The 19445-nt window shown below is 37.5% G+C and overlaps 1 protein-coding gene across 1 annotated transcript in view; it reads left to right on the top strand.

Moving 5' to 3' along the window:
- The window catches only part of LOC126186901 (kelch domain-containing protein 4), a 40523-nt gene extending 22094 nt beyond the window's left edge, over nucleotides 1-18429 (top strand). The window contains exons 6-9 of the mRNA XM_049928250.1: nucleotides 4658-4873; nucleotides 11769-11911; nucleotides 12016-12244; nucleotides 17234-18429. Coding sequence (XP_049784207.1) covers nucleotides 4658-4873; nucleotides 11769-11911; nucleotides 12016-12244; nucleotides 17234-17460 — 815 coding nt within the window. The 3' untranslated portion in view covers nucleotides 17461-18429. The remainder of the gene's footprint in view (nucleotides 1-4657; nucleotides 4874-11768; nucleotides 11912-12015; nucleotides 12245-17233) is intronic.
- The last annotated feature ends 1016 nt before the right edge of the window (nucleotides 18430-19445 follow it).

Below are 19445 nucleotides of genomic sequence, written 5' to 3'. Positions count from 1 at the left end.
TAGTGCATTCAGTTTGAAACTTGATGCCTCATTATTATGAAAGTCTATTGACATTATATTGCAGTGACAGTAGTTAGAAGCATTTTCCTGTTAGGAATTCTCGTATACTTGAGTTTATAGCCCGGTAACATGGAATGGTGACAAACTACAGTAACAATGGAATTTCCAGGGCTATGAAATCTTACGGCTTGGAGAACTGTTGAAAAAACTGCAAATAAACAATTGATTCATTTTCACTATTTTGATGTTGTTGGGCCCTCTATTTCTTATTTTTATTTTTAGTGTGCAACGTTAATCCAATGTGTCTTGGGAGCTAAGCTCTGTGAATTTAGTCAGCAAGTAATTGCATGACATAGAAATGTATCACTGCCATTGTAATATTTCACGAATATGTTATAACACTAGTCAGGGGAACTAATTCTGGTTATGATTATTTAAGACTGCTATCTAAGTGTGGGTTTTTTTTTTTTTTTTTTTTTTTTTTTTTTTTTTTTTTTTTTTTTTTTTTTTTTTTTTTTGCTGTTGATGTACATGTACCATGTAATTATATGCACATTACACAAGCCAGCAATAATATGGGATCAATTGGTAACAATATTTCAAATCGCTGCACTCTTGTCATTAAAATATCACACCAGCAATCCTCATCTGACACTTCCTTCCTGTACATAACAAAATTTTAAAACTAAATCCACTCAGCCTAACAAGAAAAATGTATCTGGATAATCTTTTTGTAGAAGTTGTCACAGACATTTGAATGAAACTAATTTTGCTGTAAGAACCTGAAATATTTCATGATGTTGTTTACCAGCAACTAAATTTTTATGAATCATTATCTTGCGTTTCATTAATAAACACTTACTTAGATATTAAAGTTTCTCTTTCCACACATTCGTTTCCTTTTCAACTAAACCAGGTTATAGTGGGCAAATTTAATTTTGTTTTTCAATATTTTATCATATACAGGCTCATAATGGTGATAATGTTATACAATTTTTCTTTTGTTTTAGATCAAACTATCAGAATGAACTAAAATGTAACTGTCATCTCACAGCCCATATTCCTGAAGAATTCAATAATGAAATGTCCACGTTTGCTGTCTCTTATTAAAAATTCAGCTTTTCTACACTAAACAAAAAATATGTTTATGACTTCTGTTACTTACAACCACAGAGTGTCATTCTGAGCGACCTAACAATTGTATACCCACTTAAACCTATTGCCTCATAGATGCCGTACAGGGGAATTATTAGCATAAATGATTTCTAATCAGAGGTGCCACTTTTAAACCACCAAACAAACTTTAACCATTCTACTTCAGGTGCAGTCTGTCTACTCTAATATCATCCCAAAACTGAAGTACAAACTATTCAGTTCAAATGTTACCCACTGAAACTCAGGATGGACAGAGCATTTTAGTTTGCCATATATTACTGCAAAAGTGTTACAGAAGTGTGAGTCTTGCTTGGTCCAGGTCTTCTCCAGACATCAGATAATAAATAACCGCTAATTTTTAATTTGGTCAAATTGAAAAATGCTTTGACCCCATTACAACAATACATTTTATTGTAACATCATACAAATGAAGTGTTACTTTTGGTCAAGCCAATTCATGATGTATACAGGGTGTATCATAATTAATAGCATAAATGCGTACAGTTGAAAGTACACAATACTAGAAGCAAAAAAGTCTCCGTAAACATAAGGTCAAAAATGCATACCTTAAGAGCTACGTGCAATTTTTCATCTTTGAAACTGTGAAGCAAACCTCTTCTGCTGCAAGCGTTTTTGCTTTCCACATTGTGGACCAAAACAAGAAAACATGTCCAGTAAACATTTGCTGTAAAATGCATACCTTAAAAGTTGTGAGCAAGTGTTCATTAGAAGAGTTGTATTTCCAAGTAGCGAAGTTGAGCACGCGCTCATAGCTCGTAAGGTATGCATTTTAGAGCACATATTTACTGGACATTTTTTTCTTGTTTTGGTCCACATTACCAGTTCCCAAAATATGGAAAGCAAAGAGCTTTCAGTAAAAGTGATTTGTTTCACAGTATTGAAGATGGAAAAATTACTCGTAACTCTTAAGGTACGCATTTTCGCCCCAGTGTTTGCCAAGACTTTTTTGCTTCTAGTATCGTGTACTTCCAACTGTATGTGTTTATGCCATTAATTATGATACACCTTGTATAATATTCTGGTCCAGCTTCATTTCTCACAGGAGCTGGTTTCTTTACTTACCAACATACACTGCTACGTCTGTAGCCGACCAAGTTTTGGTTCTCGTCACTACCACAAGAAGTCTCTCCATACACCAACAAAACAAATTATAATATCTGTATTAAACACCTGTAATTCTTTAAACAACATACATTCTTTGTGTGTATATACCTTACTGTGTACCACTCCTGGTACAGATAGCTTACAGTAGCAGATTTCCTTCTAAAGAGAGAAAAAAAAAAAAAAAAAAAAAGATTAAATAAATGGGAGTATTTTGGCACTAGAAGGTATTTACTTTTGAAAAGTGCATGTGGTCTTTTATTTTCCTGTCTTGTGGAGAGATTTGGGGGGGGGGGGGGGGGGGAATCGACTGATGGCATGGCTATTTGTTTTGTTTTCTTCTACTATAAAATGAGCAGAGTTTCTCACAAATAGATGTATTGTCAGAGCCTTCACTTTTGCTTCATTTGAAATTGTAAAAAATGAAAAACCAAATTTGTATCATAGTTAGAGCTGATTAGATACTACAATGAAACACACATTTTTTGTAACATTTTCAAATAAACTGGAATGTTGGTGCCTTTTCATGCAGTGTTGTTGAGCATGATTTTTTCTAAAATATTTTCTGTTGTTGCTGTAGTCATATATTAACACAGCCAATAAAATCTTTCCAGTTTCTTCCCATGTTAATACCTTATTAATAGTTACTGTTGTGTTAACCAATTGCAACAACACGTTGAGGCTGTTTGCATTTATGATTGACCACACTTGATATCCAGGTGACAAGCTTTTTTTTATTATATTCTCTGATAGTACTAATACTACTACGAGGCATGTTTTTTATGTAAGTACTGTTTTGAAATAAAAAAAAAGGCGTGCTAAGATATCTCAATAAATTTATTTTTACATGAAAGCCTGTTCCTTAATCTACTTTGCTACATAACTTCCGTCAATATTGAGGCACTTGTCATAACGTTGTACCAGTTTTGAATACCCTCCTCATAGAAGTCTGCCACCTGACTTGTTAACCACTGCATCATCACTGTTTTGACTTTGTCATCGTCTTGAAGACGCTGACCGCCCAGGTGTTTCTTCAAGTGGAGGAACAGATGGTAGTCACTGGGCGCAAGATCGGGGCTGTACGGAGGATGATCAAGAGTTTCCCATCAAAAAGATGTGATGAGATCTTTGGTCTGATTCGCCACATGCGGATGGGCATTGTCTTGCAGCAAAATGATGCCCTTGCTCAACTTCCATGGACTGTTGCTTTGATTCTGGTGTGACGTAGGCCACCCATGTTTCATCACCCATAACAATTTGGCTTAAGAAATCATCACCGTCATTGTGGTATCGCTCAAGAAAAGTCAATGCACTGTCCAAACGTTTGGATTTGTGCATATCCGTCAACATTTTCGGTACCCAACGTGCACACAATTTTCCGTAATTCAAGTGCTTGGTCACAATGCCATACAAAACACTACGAGAAACATTAGGAAAATCATCCCACAAGTAGGAAATTGTAAAGCATCTGTTTTCTCTCACCTTATTGTCCACTTCCTGCACCAAACTTTCATTAACGACCGAAGGACACCCACTCCATTGTTCATCATGCACATTTGTGCAGCTGTCTTTAAATGCTCTCGCCCACTTTCTTACCATTCCATCACTCATAATGTTTTCTCCATAAACTGCACAGATCTCGTGATGAATATCGATTGCTTTTAACCCTTTAGCACTAAGAAATCTCATAACAGCCCGTACTTCACAGTTGGCGGGACTCACAATTATCAGAGGCATCTTAAACACTCGGTACACAATCTAAACAAGGAAGAATCAGACTGTAATGGTGTCAGTGCGTAGATTAAGGTACAGGCTTTCATGTAAAAATAAAATTATTGAGATATCTTAGCGCGTCTTTTTTTAATTTCAAAACGGTACTTACTTAAAAAATATGCCTCGTATTACTACTCAAGCTGAAAAAGAAAGGGAATTTTACATTAAAAATCACTCATCGAGCATTAATAATGAGAAAATTCAAAAATTCTTGTAAGTTGTTTTACATTCATAAGCGATGGCCATCGGTTCTTGTTGCTGAGATCTCTGTATACATCTCATAACTAGTAGCATTGTGACAGTTTACCTCTGTATGATGCAGTTGTATTTTTCCATGTTATTGTTGGCATATTTTAATTTTTATTTCTCTGTAAAACTGATATAAGCATGAAATAAAATGCCAGATGGGTTAATTCAAGCTGTTCTTGATATTCACATTTCTTAATGTGAGCAGTACAATACCACACTGGATGACATGCAGTTGTAACCTCTACAGAAAGTGTGTGTGAATGTTTGTTTATTTTCTGTGAAGACAGTGTGTGCTTGTAAGTTTGTTATTACAAGACTATGTACAAACTTTAAAATAAGACCAAGCATGTTTTTCTAGAACATGACCAAAGTGGCACAAAGTGGAAGTGGCAGCCAATCAAACAATCAGGATCAGTGCCTATGAGATGTGGTGTCTCTGTTGCAATGACCACAGGAAATAAGGCTTATACATTTGGTGGTGTGTGTGATACTGAAGAAACAGAGGAAGAATTGGCTGGCACATTCTACAATGATCTGCATGCAATTGATCTTGAGAAAATGTCATGGAGGAAAGGTAATCTTACATGAAGTCATCCACTTCCAGCAGAAATTTAAATCTAGCCAATAGTACTTCAGATAACTTTAAGATTCTATCAGGCTGGTGCAATTTTAATATTTTTTTAATTATTATTTATTCTGGTGTGTTGTGAAATGTTAAGTGATTGTCAGTTAGATAACTAGTAACACCAACAGTTGGTATATAATTATTTAGACTAAAGTAGTTTCATAGGAGATAAACTAGCACATACATCCCGTTTTTTAGCATGTTAACCAAGAGGAACACCTGTGGCATGTTAGAGCTGGGCATCTGATCTGTACTCCAACACTGACAGCTGCATGTCATTTGTAGTACTTTTGCATAAAACCATTCATATACTTCTCATGGACCATAAGCAACACAGACACTGATACTCTTCCTCAAAAATGGTATTTGGGCTACATAGTGAATTATGTCATGTCTGTTCTGATTCGCAAATTATTCATACGACACACACATTATTGATAACCCTTATGACGTGGAACCCGTGGGATACATTCTTAACATGACTTAGCAGTCCCTCTTAGATGTATTTCTCCTGGTTTTCTGTATCTTACAGAACACACTATCTTACAGAACACTCTCTTAATGGTGATTATCAACTTCCTGGTTTACCTGGAAATCACTATACCCATAATTGCATTAAGGATTCCCACACATTGACTGTGGATGCTGTTTCTAGACAAAAAATTCACTTTCGCAACATACTTTTCATCCACATATTGATAAAGACAAGGAATCTTCATTATAATGTTTTGAAATGCACACCAGAACTTTTAAAACAAAACTGTTCACCTGTCCATGTTCCTAAACAAATTACATAAACATCAGCATTATAGTATACTGTGAATCTGGATCCGTGCCATCTGCTGACAGATGAGAACTTTCATCAGTTCTAGACACAAACCCATTATGACTTATTTCATTTCCAGGCGGAAGTTTTGGGTATATCAGTGCGGCATGCCTAGACTGTTTCCCTAGAAGGAACACTAGCCACAAAATCAGATAATTTGGGTTATTTAAAATATTCATGTACATCCATACTCAGCAAATAATGGAATAGTGTATTGAAAACAGTTGATTAGTGTTACTTTAATCCAACCCCTCTCCGTTTCTCGTCTGGTCCATTCACAACTGCTGCACAGGGAAAATGACTGCCAGGAGTGTTGGTATGTGCCCTCATCTCACTGAGGGCTACCAAGCCAGGTGGTGTAGTGGATAAGACACTGAATCCATATTCCAAAAGAGGAGAGTCAGATCCCTGTATGGCTATCCACATTTAGGTCTCTTGAGGCAGATAATTTTGTGATTCCTATGAAAAGATGACGGCCAGTTTTCTTCCCGTTTCCACCAGTCATTATCCAAAAGAGCTAGCTTTCTGTAGGTAATAACATTGTTGTCAGTGTGATACTAAACTGCAGCTTTTGTTCCTTTCCCATCCTCACTAATGTTATCACCATGATAGTGTTCATCCGAATGTATCTATGATAAAGTGCACAAGTCTTGTTGAAATTGTTTACAGATTTAACTTCATAAGGCTTCCAGGTAGTAAAGTAATCCTTAAAGATAAATTGCACGATTCTTTTGTGCAAGCTACTTTTATCATGTAGAAGTTACCTACCCCATATATTGTCCTAGTCAAGGACACTAACTTCAGTAGAAGATTTTTAGATTTCTGTCCACTTTGCATGGCACCTGCAGTTTGCTCAAGTGAATGAATCATAGTTTACTGCTGTGCACTTTGTTATCAAGCATGTCGCTCCACTGGTATAAGAGGCATATGTTGCTGGTGACAGAGCCTGAAAAATCTCTATGAAATTCTGATGATCTTTCATTTTATGTCAGGTGGAGACTGGCTGTCAGTTCAGAGCAGCATGTCTCCTGAAGTACACTGATCACAACACTATATTCACCATTGGCTTTTGCAGTTTAATTACATCTTCAGAAGAATTTTTCAACTCATGACCAAATGTAAGACACCCTTTACTCAAAATTCTAGAATACACCTAGAATGTCACCTGTTTGCCACATTCAGTCAAGATAAAACCTTGTTTGGCATTCTTCAGTCCATTTTTGTTAGTAGTTATTAATCTAAATAATAGGCCAAGAAACAAAAACAAGTTGTACCCATCCAACTGCTACAGATTATTGCAGATCTCTTGTTAGTTGGTCAAATTAGATGTAAAGTTGTGAAACAATCTGCCTGGTACATTTCCATCCTTTTTAAAGTGTTGTAAGTATCAGTAAACAATCGGTGGAAATATATTATTACATCTGCATCCATTGTGAAGTGCATGGCAGAGAGTAGGTCTCATTGTACCAGTTATTAGGATCTCTTCCCATTCCATTCATGTGTGGAACTTGGGAAGAATGACTGAATGTCTCTGTGTGTCCTCACAATACATGTGTGAGCAATATGTAGGGGGTTGTAGTATATTCGTAGAGTCATTATTTAAAGCTGGTCCTTGAAACTTTGTTACTAGATTTTCTGGAGATGTTATTGGTTGGTATTCATGAGACATATTGAGTGTCACCGTTATTGATGATAATGTAGGCCAAAGCAGTGAATTAAAATTTGTACCAGCGCAATGAGTTGAACTCAGGTCTCATGCTCATTAGGCAGATGTGCTGTCCATTAGGCCACTCATTGGTATCTATGGTACCAGTGTGGTGCAACAGATAATGCATCTGCTTCATAAGCGGGAGACGTGGGTTCAAATCCCAGCACTGCTACAAATTTTAAATGATTGCTGTGGCCTACTTCATTATCGTTTCTCGCAATAGTTTGTCTGTCTTCAAAAGGCTGCCAGTTTCTTCAACATCTCTGTAACACTCTCCTGTGGGTCGAACACACCTGTGACCATTCAAGTTGCCCTTTCTGTATACAGTGTGTTAACTGTAAGACAGCAGAGTTGTGAAGGGAGTGCGGGGAGAGGAGGAAGCAAGCATTGGCTGGCGAGGGGAGGGGAGTGGAGCCGTTGGGGGGGAGGGGGGGACAAGGCACACCTACCAGTTGCAGTGCTGGCACTACAAATTGCGCATCATGCTTACATGAAAGCAACGGAAGGCTTGGAAGTAAAACACGCTTTAAATGTTGTTCGTAAACGAAACTGAAATCGTCATATATATGTTTGTCGACTATGCGCTCACAAACCATTCATCCGATTACAATGAAACTTTGGTGAGTTGTCCCCCGAACGCCCAAAAGGAGTAATGGACAATGTTTCAACAGTTAGGGCACTGTAGCGTGCGTAGCGCAATTGATTAGGTACAGGCTTGTTATACAGTGGACCCAGGTTTGACTCCCACTGCTCGCAATTTTTATTTCATTCCCCGCAATGTTAAACTATTAATTATAAAATTTAAATATACTTAAACAGGTCATATAGTATAACGTAACTGTCAATCTCTATATATAAAAATGTATGTCTGCCCTTTGTGCGTTCCCAAACCATTCATCCAATTGCGATGAAAATTTTGTTGATTTGTTCTCTGTACGCCCACGAAGCTTCCTAGCCGAAAAAAAAGAAATAAGACACATTCTTGAGGAGATATGACATCATAAACAATGAGATGCCACCGTGGGAAAATACCCAGATTTATGCATCCACTATTTGAGAATGTGAGCACTTAGCGACTAGCAACAAACGTTATGTACAATTTCAAACCTTTACGAAAATTTTTCTCGCTGACACCGCCCACAAAATAATGAAAGAAAAAAAAAGGTTGTCGCTTACTACATTTTCTCAGTACATACTGTAAATCTGCCACAGTAGGCATGACGTTTTAATGTATTATTTCGTTACTATTAACTCTAATCGCAACATATTTCGCATACATTATCCACATATATCAGTAAATGCACTGGCAAATTTATATCTCTTTATGACATATAATTCAGGAGATATGACGTGGTAAACATAGAGATGCGTGAAAAAGTGCCGCGTGAGGCATGACGTTTTGTTCTATTATTTCTTCACTACTAACACTATTTGCTACACATTTCGCAAACGTGTTAAGAAAAGTATATAAAACCATGGGCGTATTCCTAAAAAATGTTGTACCAAAATTTTAAATCAATCGGTCAACAACTTTCCGAGGTTTCTTCTGTTGCGAAGCACGGGCGTACAGCTACACATTCAGCTACGTAATGTTGGCAGCAGTCGAAACTGCATGCCTACCGAAGCCTCCCGACATTTAACGACTTCTACCGATTCAGGACTAGAGAGAGGTCTGCCATCTAAAAGTTTACACACAGTACATTCAATATCCCCGTTTGTCCTATTTGGTACAGATCCTACATATATGAGCAATATTATACAATGGGTCACACAAGTGATTTGTAAGCAATCTCCTTGTTGACTGATTTGCTTCCCCAGTATTCTACCCATAACTGAGCCTGTGTGATCAATCCAAAATTTAGCAAACAGGTACATGTATGAGTTTGCCTGTCCCAGCTGTGACTCAGTGATATTATACTCATAGGATACTATGTTTTTTTCAGTTTGTGAAGTGCACAATACAGTTCTGAACAGTTACAGCAAGTTGCCAATCTTTGCACCACTTTGAAATCTTATCAAAGTCTGAATGAATATTTATGCAGGTACTCTTTCAGACAGTACTTTATTATAGGTAACTGCATCATCTGCAAAAAGTCTGCAGTTACTATTAATATCACCCGCAAGTTCATTAATATACAACATGAAAAGCAAGGATACCAACACACTTCACTGGGGCACACCCAAAGTTTCTTCTACCGATGATGATGATTTTCCATCCAAGATAACTTGCTGCATACACTATACCAAAAAGGCCCAATCCAGTCACAAATTTCACTTGATTTGCCATAAAATTGAATTTTTGACGTAAGTGTAGGTGTGGTACTGAGTCAAATGCTTATCAGAAATCAAGAAATACTGCATCTATCCGAGTGCCTTGATCCAAAGCTTTCAGTATGTCATATGGGAAAAGTGTGAGTTGGGTTTCACATGATCAATGTTTTCAGAATCCATGGTGGTTGGCATGGAGGAGGTTATTCTTTTCACGATACCTCATTATGTTTGAGCTTAGAATATGTTCTAAGATTCTACAACAAATCGGTGTTAAGAATATTGGACAGTAGTACGGTGGGATCACTTCTGTTACCCTTCTTTTAAATAGATGTGACCTGTGCTTTCTTCCAACTGTTGGGCACAGTTCTTTGTTCAAGGGGTCTATGATAGATTATAGTTAGAAGAGGGGCTAACTCAGCCACAGATTCAGTATAGAATCTGACAGGGATTCCATCAGGCTCTGTAGCTTTGTTCAGTTTTAGTGATGTCAACTGTTTCTCAACACCACCAACATTAATACTTACCTCACTCATGTTTTCAGTAGTACAAAGATTTTGGGGCAAGTCTCCTGGCTTTTCATTTGTAAAGGAATATTTGAAAATGTATTTAAGCATTTCAGCTTTTGCTTTGTTACTCTGTTTCAGTTCCTGTCTCTTTTGCTAGGAACTGGACACTAACTTCAGTAACACTAACAGCATTTCCATATTACCAGAATTTCTTTCGGTTTTATGAAAGATCATTTTACAATATTCTGCTACAGTAATCATTGAAAGCTTTACGCATTGCTCTCATGACAGCCAAACATGATCCATTCTGCATCTCATCTATCTATAGTCCTATCTTTTGGTTAACACATATTATGCAGTAGTCTCTGTTTCTTTAGAAGTTTATTTACAGTAACTGTATACCATGGAGGGTCCTTCCCATTATGAACTGTTCTACAGGGTACATATGTATCCAGTGCATGGTCAACTGTTCTTTTAAACATGAGCCCATGCTCCTGGCCTGTGCTGAGAGTCTGAAGTTCCATATTGAGACATGACACTACTGAAATTTTATCTATTTTGCTGAACATATATATCTTTCTGCTTGTATTAGTTGTCCTTTGTTCTTCGGTAATCATTGTTGTCACAACCGCGCTATGGTCAATGATTCCAGTTTTGATGTGGACATCCTCAAAGAGGTCAGGTCTATTTGTTGCCATTAGATCCAATATATTTCCTTCGTAGTGGGGTTCTGAACTACCTGTCCTAGATAGTTTTCAGAGAAGGGTTTTAGTAATGTTTCACAGGATGTCTTATCATGCCCACCATTAACAAAACTATAATTTTCCAAATTGATTGTTGGATGATTTAAGTCTCCACAGATGAGTACAGTATGATTGAGGAACTTAACGTACGAGCAAACTGAGGTTTTCTGGAAAGGTTTCAGTTACATCAGAAGATTAGTCCTGATAGTATCCAATTATCATTTTATGTCCATCCCTGATACTGAGTCCTGCCCAAACAATCTTACATCCAGCTTCAGTTTCTATCTTGGTGGATTTGAATTTCTTGTCTGCTGCAACAAATACACTACCTCCATTTCCCATTAGCCTATACTTTCGATATGCATTTAATTTTTCCCTAAAAGTCTCACTGCTATCAATTTCAGGTTGCAGCCAGATTTCTGTACGTAGCATTATGTGAGCTTCACTACTTTTCAGGAGCACTTCAAACTCTGGCACTTAGTTGTGAATGCTTCAGCACGTTACCCCTTGGAATTTTAATAAAAAAAGAAAAAAACTATGTATGCACCCACACAAAGTCAGCTACCTGGGTAGCAGTGTCTGATGGGTAGCACACATCTGACCAATTTATGGGACCCTACGAATACTTTTGAATAGTGCCTATCACCAGTTGCACAAATCAGAATTCCACGAAAGCAGTTGTGTTCCCTGTTGTACTATTTCACGTAGTGAAAGAAACCAAGATCTACATTTAAGTTGCCCATCTCTAATTTAAAGAAATATTTATATTTTCAACTATTTTGTATTTCAGTTACTTTATGTAAGAAAGATATGACAACATCAAAAAGAAGAAGAAAAAAGGAAAAAGATGTTGCTGGTGGTGATGAAGTAGAAAGTGAAGGAGAGAGTGCAGAAGAAATGGATGTTTCCCCAACAGAGACAGAAGTAAACGAGGTAGCCCCTCCATTAATGTTCTGTGTAGTAATTCAAAGAAAAATCTGTACTTGTAAGTAATAATAATAATAATAATAATAATAATAATAATAATAATTTTTCAGGAATGCACTACTGTTGCTGATGATGGCGTTTTCAAAGTCACTATTGGGAAACCTGTGCCCTCTGTTCACAGTACAACAGAAGAAACGATTGTTAATGAAACTAACACTTTTTTTCCTTCGCCTAGAATTAATTGTGGCCTTGCCATTAAGCGAAGTGTGCTCTACTTGTACGGTGGCATGGTGGAAGATGGAGATAAGGAGTTTACATTGTCAGATTTTTACACCTTAGGTATGGATAATATTTGCATGTTTTAACTTTTTTGCTAGCATTCATTTAAAAAATTTGTTGTAAAATTATGTCAGCTTTTCAGTGTTGTTATCTCAGTGCACTCTGAGCTATGGGAACATCAGGGTGGATATTTTCATGAAGCTCCTGATAGTGCAAGAGCCACAATGCATGATGGATTCAAAACTCAAAAGGATGAAATCTACTAAACGATCCAGAAAACCTACAGGGGTTCTGCTTTGTTGGAATCTCTGGTTTCAAGGTGAAGAAGACATTCGAGCTGGGCTTGGAAGAAAAGGCAGTAAATACTGCTCTGGACAACAGTCGACCAGGAAACACATGTCTCATATATATTTTGAACACTGGAATGAATATGTGGATCACAACAGAGACTCCCAGTATTTTAAAAATGACTGTGCCCAACATAATTATTGTCAATTTGAACATGTGGGAAGTATGCCCAGCCCCTCCCCAAACTGTTGACTGTCAGTCACAAGAACAACCAAGTGGTGATTGCAAATGAACTTATGGAAGGTGTGCAAAGTGGACCTCTTTCTTGAAAATTGCTATAAAACATGAGTATTTGAGAACACACCCAAGACAAAATTTCAATCAGCTGATATAATTACCCTCATCTATAGAAGGCAAGAATTAGCAATCAAAAATTGAAAACTGTGCTAATTGTCTTTTTCAAACCTAGTGTGTGGTTCATTATAAGACTCTGTGCAAAGGGCACTCACTCAATTTTGCCTAGTACAGATGTGGGTTGCTGGAAAGATTAAGAAAAATTATTATTATTTGAGATAGCTCTTTTCTCATTTCAAAATGGAGATTACCATAACCTTGCAGGTAAACCACATGTCTTTCTGCGTGTCAGGGAGTTTCCGGCCAATTGCAGCTTGGTGATGCTACGCTAGCCTCCCTAATCTTGACCTGGTATATATACCAAAAGGGATTTACTTTGAAGTATTTGAGATGTTTGTAACAATATGTCACAAATCTGTGTGTGTAATTGCTTTACTTTCCAGTACTTTCATATATGTCACTGGAGATTATTTTCACTTCTGGCGTTGTCTCCGCATTAAAAATAAAATACTGGGTTATGTTAACTAGTAAATGGTTTATTCCAATCATATTGCATGAGTATGTATTTGTTTAGGTGCAGAACAGTCCAAATGCTTTCTGGGTGTGAAGAAACGCTACAAAAATTTGGGCTCCGTTATTTACAACCTTCCGGATCTTCTGAACAAACAATGGAAGCTTGGTTTGCTGTGATTAATGCTTGTAGAATTCACGTTTCTGCTGAGCAGTTGCTTTGAAAAAGATTTTCATACACAAGCAGAAAATATATTCCGTAATGCATATATCATGTGACACTTCTTAAATACTGGAATAACCTGCACCTTTTTTCCAATCACATGGATACTCTGTTGTTCTAGCACCCTACAGTAGATTATTGCTAGAATGGGACCAATTCTTCCCCATATTCAGTATAGAATGGAATAGATACAGCATCAGTTTCAGTTGCCTTACCTCTGACAGATGTCTACAGGTGTTTGTCATCTCCATCCTCAATTAATTCTGTGTTGCATAAAAAATATACTTTTCTGTCAGCTGTTTTATATATTCTGTTATTCTTATGCAGCTGCATGCATAGCAAAGCATTCAGTGTGGAAGATGCAAATTCAGTTCTCGCTGCTGTCAGGATTTTTCCTTGCTGCAAGGACTGGAATAGGCTCATGAACTACATGAGAGCTAGTGGCTCCAATGTCTGGAAGCTTACTGCAGCTGGCAGAATGGTGTGCTGACCCCATCCGCTCCATACATCCATACAGCATCTGAATGAGACAATTGCCAAATGACAAAATGGCAGCTGATCAGAATTGCATGGTCCTTGGGACTTATTGACGATTTTTAATTGACTTTCTACTGAAATTGATGTCTGAATTGTAAGATTCCATCTAGACAGGTGTTCAGAGTAATCAAGAATTCACAAGAAAGCAGAAAAGTTTCCTGTATCCATCTTGTACTAGGATCACTGCCAGTTTCATTACTAATAGTCACCTTCATCCCGTAAAAGTTACCTATGTTGAAAAGCACAGAAACAAATAACAGCAAGCAGTATTCACTCAAACTTTTGAGCACTAGCTCTTTTAATAGCAATAGTACACACACACACACACACACACACACACACACACACACACACACACACAAGCGCGCAGACACATCCAAATAGACACTGCTGAGTGTGCTCTTGGGTGTCTGTGTGGTGGTGTGTGTGAATGTGTGTACTATTGCTAGAAAAAGAGCTAGTGCTTGAAAGCTAGTTAGAATGCTGTTTTTTTTTTTTTAATTATGTTTTCCTGTGTTCCATGCATTGATCCACTATGGACAAGTGGTTGCCTTTCCCTAATATTACATATTGCTCCAACAGGGAGTATCCTGTATTTTTACACTGTGTTGAAGAGAGTAGTACTAATTGTGAATTCATTGTGTTTGAATTCATTGACTGAAGAAGTATTACAGAATGCTCCCGAGTTATGAGTGTGCATGCTTTCAACTTGGTTTTTTTGAGAGAATTTTAGCTTGTGGAGATTATCCTTTATGGTTCTCTGAAGATGGAATCATCTTATTCTGACTGAGTAATGTGACATTGGGAAACACTGAACTTCCACACTAGAAGACCATAGTTCAAATTTTCATCTGGCCATCCAGATTTAAATTTTCCATGTGTTCCGTAAATTGCTTAAGGGAAGTGCTGGGATTATTCCTCTGTAAAGGACATAGCTGATTTCCTTCTGGAAGTGTGCTTGTCCTCCATCTATCATGGTTTTAAACAAATATTACAGAAACCAGGGAAAACATTAAAAATGGTCTACACAGATAGCAAAAATGAAAAGACAAGTAAAAGATCATTACATAGAAATTTCTTGCCTGTAGCAAGAGCAAAATCTTGGGCATAGGGTTCATCTGCTTTTCATCATCTTGTACATGAGCAGTGCATATGCAAAGGCATTACCATTGTGGAACACAGTGTATCTGTTATCAGATATTTGTATCGCAGGAAACAGTTACTTACGTAAACTGTTCACTAAACTTTGTATTGAGGGCATGGCAGGAGGACCAACGAAACAATGGCGTCCAAAAATGGGTACATATAATACCCCCCAATACCAGCTTATTTTCAGAAAAGGCCGAGTAATGTAATATAAATGGCTGCTTCTTCTGTTCATGTCTTTTGTGAAACTGTGATTGAAGGTACCATTGTACCAGGGCCACGGACTTTCAGGTTAGTGTATTTGTGAATTCTGTGAAAGTAATTCAGACAAAAAAAGTGTAGTTTCTATCTTTGTCAGTTAAATGTGCTACTGAAGTGTGACAGCCATCCAGGAGTCAGAGAATCTACCATATTTACTCGAATATAAGCCGCACTTGAATCTAAGCCGCACCTGAAAAATGAGACTCGAAGTCGAGGAAAAAAAATTTACCCGAATCTAAGCCGCTCCTGAAATTTGAGACTCGAAATTCAAGGTGAGAGAAAAGTTTTAGACCGCCTCTCCAAATCGAAACAAAGTTGGTCCATTGTAACGTGACACACAATTGAGGTCGAATGGATGAAGATACAGCTACAGTAGTTTGGTTCGAGTCATAAGCTTAACAGTTGAGCTTTACCAAGTAGCCATTGCTATGTGTCAGGCACTCCGTCCGTATTTATACGGGTACCCTTCCTTTTTCACATGCTTCGTCTGGTTTGAATTGATTGCTTATTTTGCTTTGATCTGATAAGTGCCGTTCTCTTTGTTATAAGTGTTTACGTCACTCTAAGCTGAAAATGCGTTATTGTACTGTGTCATGCATTGTTTGTCGCATTCTGATAACGAGTGTTTACGGCCTGTCGCCGCTCGTGGATTGGCTTGCTTAGTGCGCACTACCGCCGCTTACAATTAAAAAAAAAAAGAGGAATTATCTCATTAGCGAAACAATGGCAAGAGACTGCTATTTGTTGTTACTTACACTGCTGCTTTCTCTGATAATGATCAACAAGAACCAAATAATAGCTGCATATGATAGATGTTCTGAACGAGAGTTTAGCGAAAATTTTTCTCAATTTGAAAATCTTTGCAGACGCCTCTTTAGTAGATTACATTCTGCACAGAAATTAGAGTCACCTTAGATTTAAAAATTTAGTCAGTTGCCGTGCTTCATTTCTGACTGTATCACTATTCAGCATAAGAATAATACGAATATAAACATGACATGATATGTATATTAATCCGCGTTTGCTGTTGTCTTGGTCTAATTTCGTAGTTTATTAGGCAGGCAGGATTAAATGAGATAGCAACAAACACGAAAGAATACATGGCATAATGTTTACATTCTTCTACCTTTTCTTTTAGTTTATTTACTGAGGCAGAGGTTTTGGCACCAGTATTTATCTTTGTGCCTGCAAAGCATACCTGTGTTGCACTACATATATGTGATGGCAGAAGTTAGTTGTGGCGACACCTACCAACATTTTTCAGAACTTCCGCTTACTTTGCACTCAATTCTAAGCTGCAGGCAGTTTTTTGGATTACAAAAACCGGAAAAAAAATGCAGCTTAGATTCGAGTAAATACGGTAAGGCCATAATTTAGTGAAAATACCCTACATTTAATGGCATGCCTACACGTAGGGTAACCTTACCTGCCATTTCACTGTTATATTCTTTTCTAATCTTCTCTTTTGTGCTTGTTTGTCCGATGATTACACAGCCATTGCAGTTAATTTACTAGATAAGTAACAGTATGAATGGTCCATGTAATGATTAGTTGATTGGGAAGTAGTTACAGATGATAGTACCATGATGATGATCAGTAGTTATGATAAATGGAATGTTCTCTAACCTGTAAAATGTAAAAACTGATCCATCAATCAGTTTCAGAATATCATTTACATCATTTCATTGAATTAACTAGGATCTTGATACATTTTCTTTCTAATTTTTCAGACCTCCATAAGCTGGATGAATGGAAAACCCTCATAGCAAGTGACTTAGCCACACAAGAATGGATTGCTTCAGACAGTGAATCGGATGGAAGTGATGATGATGAGGAGGAGGAGGAGGATGATGAAGATGAAGATGAGGATGATGAAAAGGAAGATGAAGAAGAGGGTACTGCCAGCAAAAAAACTGAAAACAATGACGAAAATAATTTGAAAATGGAAACAGACTGATTGTGACTGACCAAGTTTTGTTGTTATTTAAAAACTTTTTTTTTTCAAATACGTTATTACATATTTTCGAAAAGATATGTGAGAGGTCACTTTTCTTCCTTTACACATATGCACATCCAACCGAATGTGATGTTCCCATGTATGCAGATAATCCGTTAAAAAAATAAGGATAAATACAATAAGTTTTATCGGAGTACGTGAAATGTTCATTGGTGGCAATAATCAGTTCCTTGAAATTTTTTCCCCACTACTTCAGGAATAAGGAAAAGTTGCTTAGAACTAAATCTACAGATCTGCACTTTTGATGTTGTGACTGGCACTGTTTAGGGGTACGGATTCCCTGATGAAAGGGCATGTAACATGCCAATCTTGATCACCAATCAATCCAACACTGACCCATAATTGGCTCCAGTTGTGCTTCTGTCCATCCCCAAGTAATCTATTAGTATTTTAACTTATCACCAAATAGTAGAGCCACTGAGACATTGGCAGGCTCAGAAACAAAATTAAAAACATAAAACATCAAAACATAAAAAATATGACACCACACAGATCGATTGTCAAATCGAAACCAGCTGTATTTTGACCGCCATCTTGTCCACTGCACTACACATTTGTTTTTGTGACCATGTTTCCAAGTTACTGGTACTTTTGTGTAAATTTGTGAACAGTGATCAAGAGAGCCACAGAAATGGAAACACCTCAGCTCGTCACAATGAGACTGCCACCACATGAACAAAGTGAGTGACTGTTACAAAACATTTTCATGCAAACACCAGTCCAACTTACAAAGTGACATCGCCTCTTACTAAGTATTCTCTTCTTCCACAGGATAACCACAGCATTTATGAACAGACTGTTTAACATCTGCATGATCCTATTGTTAAATTGTTTTTGTAATGCCATGTAGCCTGATGATGAACCCCTCGAAACATGCCACAAAATAAATAAGTAATACATTGGTTAAAAATTTTGTGACTGGTAGTGGTTGTTAATAACCATTACATGCTGACACCTTTTGATATGCTGAAAAAATTAGAAGGAGCACTTGTCTTCACATTTATGAGATTATTGTGTAGTCTTCTGATCAGTGATGTCAGATGATGTGGGACACCAAACACTGTGAGCACATGTTGCAGTTTTTCCCAGACAACACAGTCAAAGGCTTTCCTATAGTCAAGGAAGCAGATCGAAACAGGAACACACAACTCTCTGAACTTCTCTATTTGAGAGTTCCTTTTCCTTCAACATATTTTTTTCCTTGGCCAGTTTTGGTTGAGGAAATGCAGAATTTGTAGTGGGGCAGTGTGGAATAAGCCCACGTCACGTCAGCACCTATAGTTTCATGAAGTTCCAATAGGTGGTGACACTATATGTAGGCTTCAAAATGAAATCTGTAATGGTGATTTGTTCCAAGCAGATAGCTGTCATTGAATTTCTTTTGTCAGAAAACAGTAACATCACAGATATTCATAGGTGCTTTCAGAATGTCTACAGAGAACTGGCAGAGAACAAAAGCACGGTGAGTTGTTGGGTAAGACATCTGTTATCATCACAGTAAGCTCACACAAACTTGTCCCGTCTCCCACTTGACCACCAGCTGCACACAGCTGTGACTCCTGCAATATTGGAAAATGCGAACACTTTCATTCGAAGTAATCGACAGATCACAATCGGACACCTCACTGCACAACTAGATGTCTGTGCTGATGGTGCTAATACACTCATCCACCATTTGGGATACTCAAAGATGTGTGCCCACTGGGTTCCTCGACCATAAAGAGCAATGTTGCACCATCTGTGTGGAATTGCCTGCACGTTACAGGGATGATGGTGACAATTTTTCGTCAAACATCATCACAAGCGATGAAACATGGGTTCATTTCTTCGACCCAGAAACAAAATGACAACCCGTGAAGTGGCACCACACCACATCTCCTCCGAAGAAAAAGTTCAAACCATACCCTCGTGTAAAGTCATGGTCA

This window comes from Schistocerca cancellata, chromosome 1 (assembly GCF_023864275.1).
Source record: "Schistocerca cancellata isolate TAMUIC-IGC-003103 chromosome 1, iqSchCanc2.1, whole genome shotgun sequence".
Lineage (NCBI taxonomy): Eukaryota > Metazoa > Arthropoda > Insecta > Orthoptera > Acrididae > Schistocerca > Schistocerca cancellata.
This window is presented reverse-complemented; position numbering and strand designations above follow the sequence as displayed.